Genomic DNA, 12,070 nt, shown 5'->3' with positions numbered 1-12,070 from the left:
ACAAAACTGACTCTCAGTTTTGTTGCAAGTGAGCTCTGACAGGGTCTGTAACATCAGGTTTGTCATCTCCAACACAAGTCACTTTACATTCATCATCTGATGCTGCTTTATATCTTTGTTTTTCTGATGCTGCAAAGCCTTCTTCCTGGAGGACAGAAAACAAATCCCTCAGAAGTCTGGTCTAAAAAAAGCATCAGTGTCTTTGTTAACTGCTGCTTTGCTGGCTGTACCTCTGCCTCACATATCTTTTTTAGTCTATTTTCTGTGCTAGTACAGAAAACAGACTTTAAAACTTTACTGTTGAAACACACAATTTCACAAAACAAAAGGATTTTCAGAAGCTGTTAGGGCTTGATTAAAAACTTTCCTACTTCAGAAATCAGGAGGATTTTGTTGACTGCAGTGAGGGGACATCAGCCCCGCAGAGAGTACCTCTGGGAAGCCGGTCCTCTAACTCCGCTTGTTTGCTGCAAGCCAATTCTGATGCGGCCTGTATCATGTGATAAAACTGCTTCAGCTATCTCAGAGTAGCAATGGATCTGCTGGGTTTAAAATCACCAAGGGCTATTTTGCAGGAACGAAATTCTGTCATTATGCCCTGTATTACCATGTTGCATCCACTTCTGTGATTCGTGCTGCTGCTTTGGGGCTGCAGTGAAACAATTCTGTTTTCTTATTAGTTTTACCAAAAGGCAACTCATGTCACTTCAGTGCACAGCCACAGAGCATGCCTGCCTGGAGCTCCATACTGGCCTGAAAAATCCTAGGAAATCAATTACAAAGGTGTGTAGTTATGTAACTATGATTATTTTAGCAATAAAGTAGAATAGAAATAGAAAGTAGGAACCATACAGTTGAAAAGCTGGCATCTGCTTAAAATAAATGAGTACAATTGTGAGAATACAAGATGTATTCCTATATTCTCCATTCACTGAGACATGTTATTAATGGATTCATCTCTAAACATGCAAGTTTAGAACATTTCAAGTTTTACTTTGAAGTCAGCTCACAGTAGCAAGAGCATGAAGGTACAGAGAAGCTAATATTTGATTTCACGTATATAATTTACTAAATGTACCCTGATGCTCTTGTGCAGAGCACTGTTTCTGTTGATCTTGACATTCTCTTTCATCTTCCCCTTCTACCTGTAAGTTGTTTTCCTCCTCATTTCTGTGTTTGCTTCTTTTAGCATTCATGTTCTGAATTTTTTTTTTTTTTCAAGTGTGAGAGAAACCAGGCCTACAAACCAGGGTAGTGGTGGTTCTCCTAGCTGTGACACAGTTTACTTACTCTATCCCCCAGCTTCACAGTAGGAATCTGCTGTTTAAACTGTCTGCCTCTAGTGAAGAAGAGAAGAAAGTCAGCAAAGACTCTTTACTAAAGAATCTGCTTTTATCTCTCAGAGGCAGAGATTGTGACTATCGCAGTTTGATTAGCAGAGCACAGCACTTTTCCATGGATTAACATAGGGCTTCATTGGGTAGATGTCAATGGGCATTTGGCAGGTTTCTGAACTGAAATCTGAATTATTTAATGCTCACATGGCTACTGACAATTGCTTCCAATTTACCAAGTAGCTTCAGCCCTTCCTTAAGGCTTAGGGATTTTTGGTTTCATTAGTGGAGAACTTTCCTACCTGTCACAAAACTGGTGGATGGCCTTAGGAAGCAGTTAATTTACAAACAATGTTGTTTTCTTGCCAGGTTCCAAACAGTTTACAAGAATATTTTTTTCACTCATACAAGCCTCCTGCTTACATAACTGCAGTATTAATACAGATTACCTTACCCTCAATGATGGCTTGAAATCTTGCTCTCTTAGGATTTCTTTCAGTGTGAGTTGCCCTCTGGGGGTCTGCTCAATGCTTTCAAACATTGCACTCTGCTGAGCTGGGGCCACACTGGATGTGCCCCCAGGGGACACGGCTTTGGATTCCAGCTGGCCCTTTGTACATGTGCTGCTACAGCTTCCAGGTCCTGGGAAGAAGCAAAATCGTATCTAAGAGTGAAACCAGAACTGAAATAGAGACACATTCATTTCAGAAGAGAGAAAAATGCACTTTAAGCCTAAAAGGAATATTTTTGGATCATTCTGAATGGGAGCTGTGCAGGTTAATGAAGATGTTAGCATCATAAAAGGCATAGGAAAATGACAGGAAGCAGAGAGGGGTATCTGTGCTTCCAAATTAAATTAATTGTTCTGGTAGTTTTCCACGGCAGGAATTGCCAAAGGAGGAGGCAGATGAGGCAGCAGAAACATTGGGGAGAAGAAGAATTGGATCAGTCTGATATGCAAATTCACAGTATTAATTCAAATAACTTGCAGGCAAAGTGACTGCCCTGCCCAGAAGACTTTTTTGTTCCCTCTGACAACTGCTTCCCTGTGGGGTTGTTTGAAGGTACCTGAATTACTGGAATGGGACTTTTGGTGGCTTCTTTTCCAGTACTTCCCCTCAGGTCTTGCAGAATCCTTTAGCCTGGGCTTTTCAAGACAGCTGGAGCCTGGGTTAACAGCACTGTCCCCCACAGTACTCTTAGTGAGGGATGGCTTCAGATCCCACTCTGAATCAGAAGAGGGAGAACATGTTGCCACAGCTGCAGCTTCTCCTTGTTTTGTGCCTTTCAGTACTAGAAGGCCTGGAGAGAGCTCACTGCTGGACTCTGCCTCTTCAGCTTTGTCCTGAAAGACCAGAGACCTGGAGGGAAGAGGCCACCAGGCACCAGCACAGGGATGGCAGCAGCAGATGCTCCTTACCCAGGCTGATGAACAGCAGATCCCACCAGCACAGCGCTGGTGGAAATGTGGCCAGCAGGGAGAGCAGAGCAAGCAGTGCTTGGCAAGGCTACATACAGCACAAGCAGGAATCAGGGCTGGCTTAGGACTGCAGGGAAAAATACAAGAGTTAGTGTCCTGGCTTGGTCTGGGCTTCACCCTGCTGGTGAAGGGCATGTGGATCATCTCCACAATCCTCTCCCACAGGCTAGGAGGGATCCACAGAGCCACACCACAGGGGAGTTTCACTTGCTTGTCATTCCAGAACTGGACAACAATTTCTTCATCTTCTGAGGCTGTTAAGAGAAAAAGTAAGCAGCCTTAAGCAGCTGGCCTGCCTGGGCAGTGCACACTGGCAGATCAGGCTCTGCAGCTTTATATACTTTCTACTCCTGTCAAGAGGCAGGATCAACTCTTGCCCCTCTCTAACACCTCACCACAGGGTCACAGAGGTGAGTGGGCAGCCTGGGCACCATCACTAAAACAACAGGCCTGGAAGCATCTTTCCTCCCAGTCTGTCATCAGATGAACAAGAAAACGACGACAGTAATTTTTGTTGTTGCTGCCAAAGTTAGCAGTGATGCTCTGAGAATAGTATTTTTTAAGTCAGTGGAGCTTGACTGTCAGACACAGGAAAAATGAATGAGCTGTTGAAATCTCCTACGTCTGGGTGATAAAATCACCCCCAGATGTACCATTTGGTACAAATGTGAGCATTTAAGCTCTGATGAATGCTTCCTGGAAGCTGTCTCACTTGTATCTGTCATGAAAAGGCCACAGTCCTGCACATGGCAAACACAGCCTTGCCCCAGCTACACCCACGGACACAGATGACTTCATTTTTATGGGTCACAACTTCCTTAGGGTCACACTGGTGAGGTTACACACAGATATCCATCAGCTCCTGCAGGCTTGGAGCAGCACTAAGCTGTAGGCTGTGGTCTGTTATTTCTCTGGCAGCAGCACCCTGACAAGAGTTTATCCTGACAGCCTCCCTGGTGTGCCAGAGGAACAAGAGGAGGAAGAGAGCAGCTCTTTTCTTACCTCGTAAGGGATCCCTTGTCTCAATGCCCCTGAGGACAGTTCCTGGGCCGTACCTGGCCCTGTCTGGCTCCCAGGGTGCCAGCACTCTGTCTCCAGGGAGCAAGGAGTGCTTCATCCCATTCACATATTCCAGGATGTCATCCTTTGCTGTTTTTTGCACACTCACTGGATGCCTTCCACGTGACACAAGTGGTTTGGCAAACTCTACCAGGAACATGCCTCGTTCACCCTGTTACCAGGAAGAAAATAACAATTCCACTGAAAAACAGTCCATAATGTGCCAGGTAATGCAACTTTTGTTGGAAGGCCATCCTGTGCCTATATGAGTAGGGCAAAACAAGCCTGAACAGCAGCTAGTGTGTGGCGTTACTTCAGCATTGAGACAGCCCAAAAAACCTCCATGAGCCTCACCTGAAAGCAAGATGAGTGAAGCATATGTTCAGATTCACTGCTATCTGGATTTCCTTTCCCAAGAGAAAAAGCTACAGGCAAGTGTATTTCACAAACCATGCTGTGTGTGCCAAGGAACAAGGGACACTGACACCATTCAGACCTGCTCTTCAGTCATGCTCAATTCCTTCCTCATTACATACAACACGAACTCTGCTTCTTGGGAGGGGATTGTTGGGAGTTTTTATTTTCTTTTATATTAAGGCCTGTCAAGAGACTTTCCATCAACAATGAGACATACTTCCCTGTTCTTGAGAAAGAACAGGCTCTTTTTTGTGTTCAGTTTGAAGTGCCAACAAACCAATGAATTAAAGCTCTCACTAACCTTTCTGGAAAGACCCCGAGCCATTGGTCTGTGGCTGACTCAAGCTGGATGTGTGTACATAAAACACAAACCCTTTTCCTGTGCTGTTCATGGTTCTGTGTCTACACACAACAGCAGCCCCTACACTGCTGGCAGCAGCACTCAGGCTGGCTGAGCCTGGCTCAGTGCCCAGCACCAGCACAAGGCTGCTCAAGCACCTGCTGTCCTGGTGGTCTGTTCTCTCATCTCATCAGCTGAACCAGAAAGTGCTACACTGAACTCAGGTGGTGTGTGAGGACTGCTCCCTATTACACATCCCCCCAACAACCACACATCACTCACCTCTATCTCCTCTTTTACTGTGCCATGGTAATAAAACCCATCTTGCTCCCCTCTAGCCAGCACAGGCACGTTGCTGTCTGTGCCTCCTGACTGTCCCAGTCTCTTCCATGCTGGGCCAGGGGAGGGGACGCAGTGGCTGATCCACGGGCACCTCCAAGAAAAGAAAATGGGTCAGCCCTGGAAGAAATAGATTCTGTAGGTCATGAAAAAAAAACAACCTTGTAAGATTTAAGAACTGGAACACTCCACCTCATTCTGTAGCACTCCCACAGGCCAAATAGTGTAGGAAGAAACAGAAAACTTGCTTGTGCTGGGATAATTCCTTGATCTTGGGAAAAATACATCAGTGCCTGCTTTTACTCAGATTTCTTTCGGGCTTACAGGAAGTGAGCCAGGAGCATGATGGAATCCTGGGCCAGCATTACTTGCCCCAGCCCCTTTGCTGTTTACCTAGCAAGACAATGCAACCCTTGGAATCAGGAGAAAATATCCTGATCTGCAGCACAGAGCACGGCATAGGTGCACTCCAGAGTCCTGAGCTGGTGGCTCACACTGGAGCATTCAGGGAACAGCAAAGGAGAGAAGTAAACAACAAAGCTGCTGCTTGATGACACGTTCTAGCTCAAAACTGGGAAAATAATCCCCTGTCACAAAGCATTAGAAACATTTCATGGAAGATGACTGTTAATGCAAGATGCTTTTATTTATCCCAGTAATATTAAAGGAATGCTTCTTTGATAGAAGGCTTACTCAGGCTTTGCTCTTCATAATCGCCAAGGTAGCAAATAACTTTAGTTAATACATCTCAAAAACAGCCAGTGCAGGCATGGGAAAGCTCAAATGATGTTCAAGCTGTTAATTATTAATCTGACACACCAGCCTGGTTTATGCTATTAGATATCATGGAAAAAAACAAACCGCAGACTTAAACAGGAACTTGATTTTACCTCTGGGGGGCGAGGGGCTCAGCAATCCAGGCAGGATACACAAGAAAAGAGCTCCTGCAGCAGGGGTTAACTGTGGATATGACAGTGGAACATGAAAACTTGTTCAAAGCTGGCCTCACACTGCAATACCTGGGACCCCCAGACAGGCACCCTTCCAAAGCAGCCATGCTTGGAAAAGCTGCTGCCTGCAGGACTCAGTCGTGATCTGTGGGAAGAAAAGAGGCAACGTACTGGTATCTCTAACACAAGCAAGTGCTGCCTCAAGAATCCAGTGATTTTGATTAACTGTTTGTTTTTGTTTAAAAACACTGAATTAAAAATATTCAAACTGGCATTTGGCCAGATGAGCCTACATCACTGACTTCAGTGATCTTCACTCACCCAAATCCTAACCTAGAAAAAGGGTAGAAACACCCAAGGAAACTCTAAATGCTGTGAAAATCCTCAGGAAAATAATAACTTTCATCTCCCTCCAATATTTGTTTCCTTCTGTAACACCCAGCTCTCTTTTTTTGTACCTACATTCTTCCTTTAAAGCTTTCTTGTACACAAACCCAGCCAAACCTTCCCTGTTTTACAAGTTGAGACAGAAATTAGAGCTGAAGTTGACAAGCTGAGTAAATGTGACAGGTTTTGAACTTAATGTTAGATTATATTTCCCTGTTATTTATTTATAGTGATGTATTAAGAGGAAATATTTTGATCTTTCAGCTGTCCTGTCATGTTTTATTAACAGTAGGATTATGGCTTGCAATGAGAAAGAAAGAGATGCTCAGATGTGACAAGTGATAACTATTCAGAGGCTGTCACAGTAAGATCAATGATATGATGCTATCTCTGGTAATTTCAAAAGATGTAGTAGGCAAGCTTCCATTAATTTTTTTCTTTTTAAATATTGCTTAGAAACACTCAGAAAAAAAATTTGCATGGAAATTCAACAACCTATAAAATTTAAGTGCTTAATTTATTTTACAAAATGCAGTTTAAGCACTCATGTTTAGATGATATTTTGTCTCTTATCTAAGAAATATGATCTGGAGGTCTTTTTTTATGGAGACTCCCAGACAGATACATAACTTCAGAAAACCAGCACAGCAAACCCAATAAGAAGAGTGGATTAAATGCTGCAAAATTCGTATTTAAGTCAGAAAATCAGCACAATATATCCACTTATTTCACAACTGCACAAACTCCTGTTATAAACCAAAACAAGATGGAATCAGTAATACTTTGCAAAGAAAGGCGACTATCACTTCTACATTAAAGCACATCAGCTCAGAGTAGGGACCCCTGTTTTCACAAAAAAAACAGTGCATTGACAAAGGCAATTATGCTGCTTTTCTTGGATACTTTCCAAGTACATTGGCACAGCAGTATTTTAGACTTACCAGCTATTGGTAACAATACACCCAGTCCAATTGGATTTAGTCTGAATGCAGAAATCTCATCCTTTTGCCTGTTGGACACAGGGAGCCTTTTGCTGCCAGTGTTTCCCAGTTGCTATGGAGGCTGCCAGAGCTGTTTCTCCCAGGATTGGACATCCTGACCTCACTGGTTAAAACCCAGCAGAACCTGACTTTGAATGCCACACATTTGCTCAATTTTCCACTCCCCATGGATCTTCTGCACTGCAGGACTGCAGGGGCAGGAAAGGCATTTTAAGAGAGCTCAGTGTCCTCTAGGCTTCTGCCTATGATTGCAGGGCAAAAAACAGCACCAGTTACAGTCTGGATTAAGGAAAATTTAAAAAAGCTTACCACCACAGGGTGTGACAAATAACTATGTTTGAAACGTGCACAGAAAGGTTAAAGCTGAGACAAACCAAGGTCAAATCACTTTACAACTTTCTCCTTTTACAGTAAGGGGGAAGGATTAATGAATTCTACCCCTTCCTTACAAAGGGGCCTATCAAAAATATGCCATAGTATAATGCAGAAATCTACTGTTAATCTCTGCTGAGATCCCTAATTTTCACATCCTCTTTAAAAGAAAGACAAAGAGTTGACATTTGTTGATGTTTTGCTTGGTTGGTTTTGTTTGTGATTTTTGGGGAGGGAGGAGGTGCTTGGAACACCTAATTGCCTTTTTTAAGGCATGTTTCAATTCACTGCTATAAAAACAATGTAACAGAGTGGGACAACTGCAGTTAAGGAGAAGGATACACCGCTTCTCCCTAGTCTGTAACCATTTTTTTGTACATTCTGCAGCACAGCCAGCCCACAAGCCCTCATGCTGTCAGCAGAATTATTTAGTATCAGTGATTCCCTTACACAGAATAAACATTCAGACACTTTACCGGTTATGAGCTAAACTCTCTTTATCATCTTCACACAGTGCAATCTTATAACACTTAAATAAAACCAGCAGCATTACAGAGAACAGACTGCGAGGCTGGGCAAGACCACTCCAGACCTCAGCCATTATCAGTCAAAGTCCCAAAAAATTTCTATTGCAGAATTATTTTTATGCCAAGAATGGCCAAAACCTTGCCAGCCCTCTTTACACTCTGTATTATGTAAGCAGTCCTAGCAATTTTTAAGGGCACTGATATTTGTATAAGAATCCAATTTTCAAGAGAAATGATGCAATGTCAAAAGTTTTTAATGTGCTTAAAATATTCACTAATAAGAAAATTATGGAAGAGAGCTTGCAAAACTTTATGGTCTTTCTATGTTCAGTAACTATGCTTCAGAGAGCTCCTACCCTACTCTATTTTTCTCCATTTTAAACTAAATTATCCTCCCTTTCGGCATCTAACAACGCTCCTTGGAAGCTTTGAAAAGGTATTTTAAAAGGAACACTGGCAATTAAATGGAATATTTTAAGAAAGTGCATGTGAGAGCAAACCAATAACATTATAGAAAATGAGAAGAATCTCAGTCCCGTAAGTAGAAAGATTTTATTTTAAAGCATGCAGGTTGGGATGATACATACAGTTACTTCACACATATAGGTGTTACATTTTTAGCTTGGTGACAAATTTAGAAATGCGTTCTGATTTTCATGAATTAACTTAGGTCATTCAACTGAGATTTCCCCAGCTGCCTTTCTCATACCTAAGTGTAGTTACTATCTGCAACATTACAGCTCTGGTGTGGGCTGACAGTGACGTGTGCCACGATCTGCTCCGAAGAAGTGCCAGGAACACACACGTCATTAACACAGTGGCTACTACATTCCCAGACAGGATACCTTTGGCTGCCTCTGGAACACTTTAGATTGCCTTCAAAAACTGGGTTTGTTTGTTAGTGGCTTTAGGTGCTTGGTTTGGCTCCGTGACACCTTTTCCTGCCACCACAGAGTCAGTGCACAGCACAGACTGTAGGTACCTGATGTATTTTATAGCAGCACGGAGCGTCTCCACTTTGCTGAGACGTTTCTCCAAGTATTCCTTGGGCAGGTGGTGCCTCAGCTTGGCGTAGCCTTCATTGACACACTTAACACGCTGCCTTTCCCTCTCATTCCTCTTCCTGATGAAAGCTGACCCATAGGAGAACTCACTTTTGTGGAGACTGGAAGGGGGCATTTGGTAGGGAAAGGGGCAGGGCTCACTGTAGAAGGTCTCCGTGATGAGATGCTCCGACATGAAAGGAAGGAATGACAACTCTTCGGACAAAGGGACCTGGTTTGGTGCTTCTGGGTACATGTGAAACGTGACCAGGGGGTCTGCACAGAAAGGCCTTGCCAGCTGTATGTGCTGAGCCTCAGCACAGATGAGGCTACAGTAGCTTTTGCCATCCATCAGGTTCTGCATTTAGCCTGGAAAAACATAATTACAGAATACTTTAAACAACTCACACTGAACAGTATAAAAAAACCTCAGCTGAACTTATCAACACTTGGCCTTGCTGACATTTTCCAGAAGACATCTTTTAAATGCATTTGTGACATTTCAGAATGATGTTGGAAGACAACATCTCATTTGATTAGGACAAGAAAGTGCAAGTCAGTCACACCGATTAAATTAGTACACAACAGATATTAATAAAGCCACTGAAGTTTCCTAAAGGAAAGAGCAAGCAGTCTTCCTTCACCTCAGCTTTAGAAATTAAGAGACTCTACCTATATGTATTCCACATAGGTCTAGTTCGTCAAGCTTGTTCCAGCTCCACCAAAACTTACATGTATAAAGACAGCTTTATACATCTTTATACACCTGAGGCATACTCCCCACCCCTTCCCCTCCCTGAAAAAAACTGAATCTACAATTCCAGTAAAAGACTCCCTATTCCTACACCAAAGAGCCCTCAAAGACAAGCTATTTTTCTCTCTATTCACTTGATGTCACATTCAATATATCATGTCAACAAAATTGAAAACTTATGCAGAAAATGGATCTCAGTTCCACCTCTGTCAGGTATTATGTCCACTCATACAAAGATTTACAAGAAGTTTAGAGAGACAAGACAATTTCCACTAAATCTAACATCTCCTTGGGTCCTCACATTCCTTCTACACTTACCTTCAGATTAATCACAGACATGAAATACTAAAAACAATCCTACTGCTAGAGGGTTATGAAATAAACAATTCATTAAAGGAAAAACACATGTTCTAGTAATACAAAGAAGAGATGGCACACAGTTCTTGGGGCCCTGCTGGAAACCTGCAAGTCAGACTGGCCTATCTTCATACCCTCTCCTCAGAGCAGCATTACTGCAGGTGTAACCACTCAAATCACCCTGGTAAGTTTATTACAGATACCCTTGCAGTGTTTTATAAGAAACTGCATTATAGTGCCTTCCCAATATCATTATTCAAACAGCTACACATCAGCCTAAATGCTGAGAATGTAATGATTGTTACCTAACAGCTGCTTTAAATACATTTGAAATAACCAGTTAATTTTTAAAGAATCACTGTGAGCCACCCTCACAGACTGGAATCAATACTTGCCTGCACAGAATTGATTAAAAAATGCTCTTACTCACCATCCACTTGTACATCCATCCATTGCTGTCTAAAGCACTTAGGTTCTATTGCATCCTCTAAAATGGAAACCACACCTGAACATTTAGGTTAGGTGACTAGAAACTGCTGGATTCCACACTCAGAAATCTGGCAAAGCTTCAAATGTTCCAATCACAGTTCCATAACACAAATCCTTCACGAGGATATGGGGATACTGGAATGTTTTCTAATGATTTCATACCTACCACATTTATACAGAGAATATTTACGTGGTGTGGACTCGTTCTCACAACATATTCTATGAAAATGCCTCTGTATGCAGAGTTGTCTCTTTTTCTAATGCACGTAGATTGCACAACAGAAATCCTATTAATTCATTTATATAAAGAATTCATTTATAGCTGTTAGGCATGAGTGGGAGTCCCGTGAATCTTAAACAGGTACTTCTGTAGGTAGGCTAAAAGCATGAACACACATCCATTTCATACTAATATGCATGCAAAAAATTCAGAGGTGAATATACACTCCTCCTAAAATTAAAATAGTAGTCAGCTTTCCCATTTCTACTTATACAGGTTGGGCTGTTGCCTAAAAACTTTCAGCTGCTAACAGCTTAAAAAACACTGAGGAACAAAAGTCTGCTACATAGCAAAAAATGATGGCATCACCCCAGAGCAAGAAACCAAAATCCCCCAAGAAGAGATACTTGCAGTATTTGTTGCTGTGTACTGACACTTCAGCTGTTTTATGCTATATAAAACAGTTACCTGCTGCCTCAACACCTGCACAGAGTGCAAAATGCAAGCGTTAGGAACATTTTCCTGTTAGACTAGAGACTCACCAATCTCCAGATCAAAGTAAAATCCAAGGAAACAAGACGTGCTGTCTTAAGAGTGATGAATACCTGAAAATATCTAAAGGATATTAAAAAAAAAAAGAAGTTATGTTCCATTTTTCTTACACCTTATTAAATATGAGATCACAATAAACAGGATTCATTAAAAAGCTATGAAAACATGTCAGTAAATAGCTGGTAGAAGTGATTTACAACATTGATATTCAGTGAAGATCTGTGGCTAGATAAAGCAACATGCAAGTCTCTTACCTGAATTATGTAGCTTGTTCCACTGAGTCAATGACTGCTGCAATTTATAGTCAATTGACAACATGCAAAGTAGCTTACAGTTAGATCTGCTCTTTTCTGGTTGGGCTTTTCCACCCACACCACAGCTATGATGGCAACAAAACTTGGCATTAAGGGCTAGAAATTTTGAAACTGCTATTGAACACATCCAGATTA

The 12,070-nt window shown here is 42.1% G+C and overlaps 2 protein-coding genes across 2 annotated transcripts; both read right to left on the bottom strand.

Moving 5' to 3' along the window:
- Positions 1 to 13: 13 nt before the first annotated feature.
- C7H11orf16 (chromosome 7 C11orf16 homolog) lies at positions 14 to 6,026 on the bottom strand. Its single transcript, XM_088057427.1, has 6 exons — positions 5,860 to 6,026; positions 4,913 to 5,063; positions 3,817 to 4,045; positions 2,403 to 3,068; positions 1,789 to 1,976; positions 14 to 145 (listed from the first exon to the last, which is right to left on the bottom strand). Exons 1-6 carry the CDS (start codon positions 6,024 to 6,026, stop codon positions 14 to 16), a joined length of 1,533 nt encoding a protein of 510 aa, XP_087913553.1.
- Positions 6,027 to 8,844: 2,818 nt separating this feature from the next.
- Positions 8,845 to 11,689, bottom strand: ASCL3 (achaete-scute family bHLH transcription factor 3). Its single transcript, XM_088058004.1, has 2 exons — positions 11,612 to 11,689; positions 8,845 to 9,618 (listed from the first exon to the last, which is right to left on the bottom strand). The coding sequence occupies exon 2, from the start codon at positions 9,611 to 9,613 to the stop codon at positions 9,074 to 9,076; it is 540 nt and encodes a 179-aa protein (XP_087914130.1). The 5' UTR covers positions 9,614 to 9,618; positions 11,612 to 11,689; the 3' UTR covers positions 8,845 to 9,073.
- Between the last annotated feature and the right edge of the window lie 381 nt (positions 11,690 to 12,070).

The sequence above is a fragment of the Pseudopodoces humilis genome, chromosome 7 (assembly GCF_049639895.1).
Source record: "Pseudopodoces humilis isolate 2021_Gansu_Grassland_sample_001 chromosome 7, ASM4963989v1, whole genome shotgun sequence".
Lineage (NCBI taxonomy): Eukaryota > Metazoa > Chordata > Aves > Passeriformes > Paridae > Pseudopodoces > Pseudopodoces humilis.
This window is presented reverse-complemented; position numbering and strand designations above follow the sequence as displayed.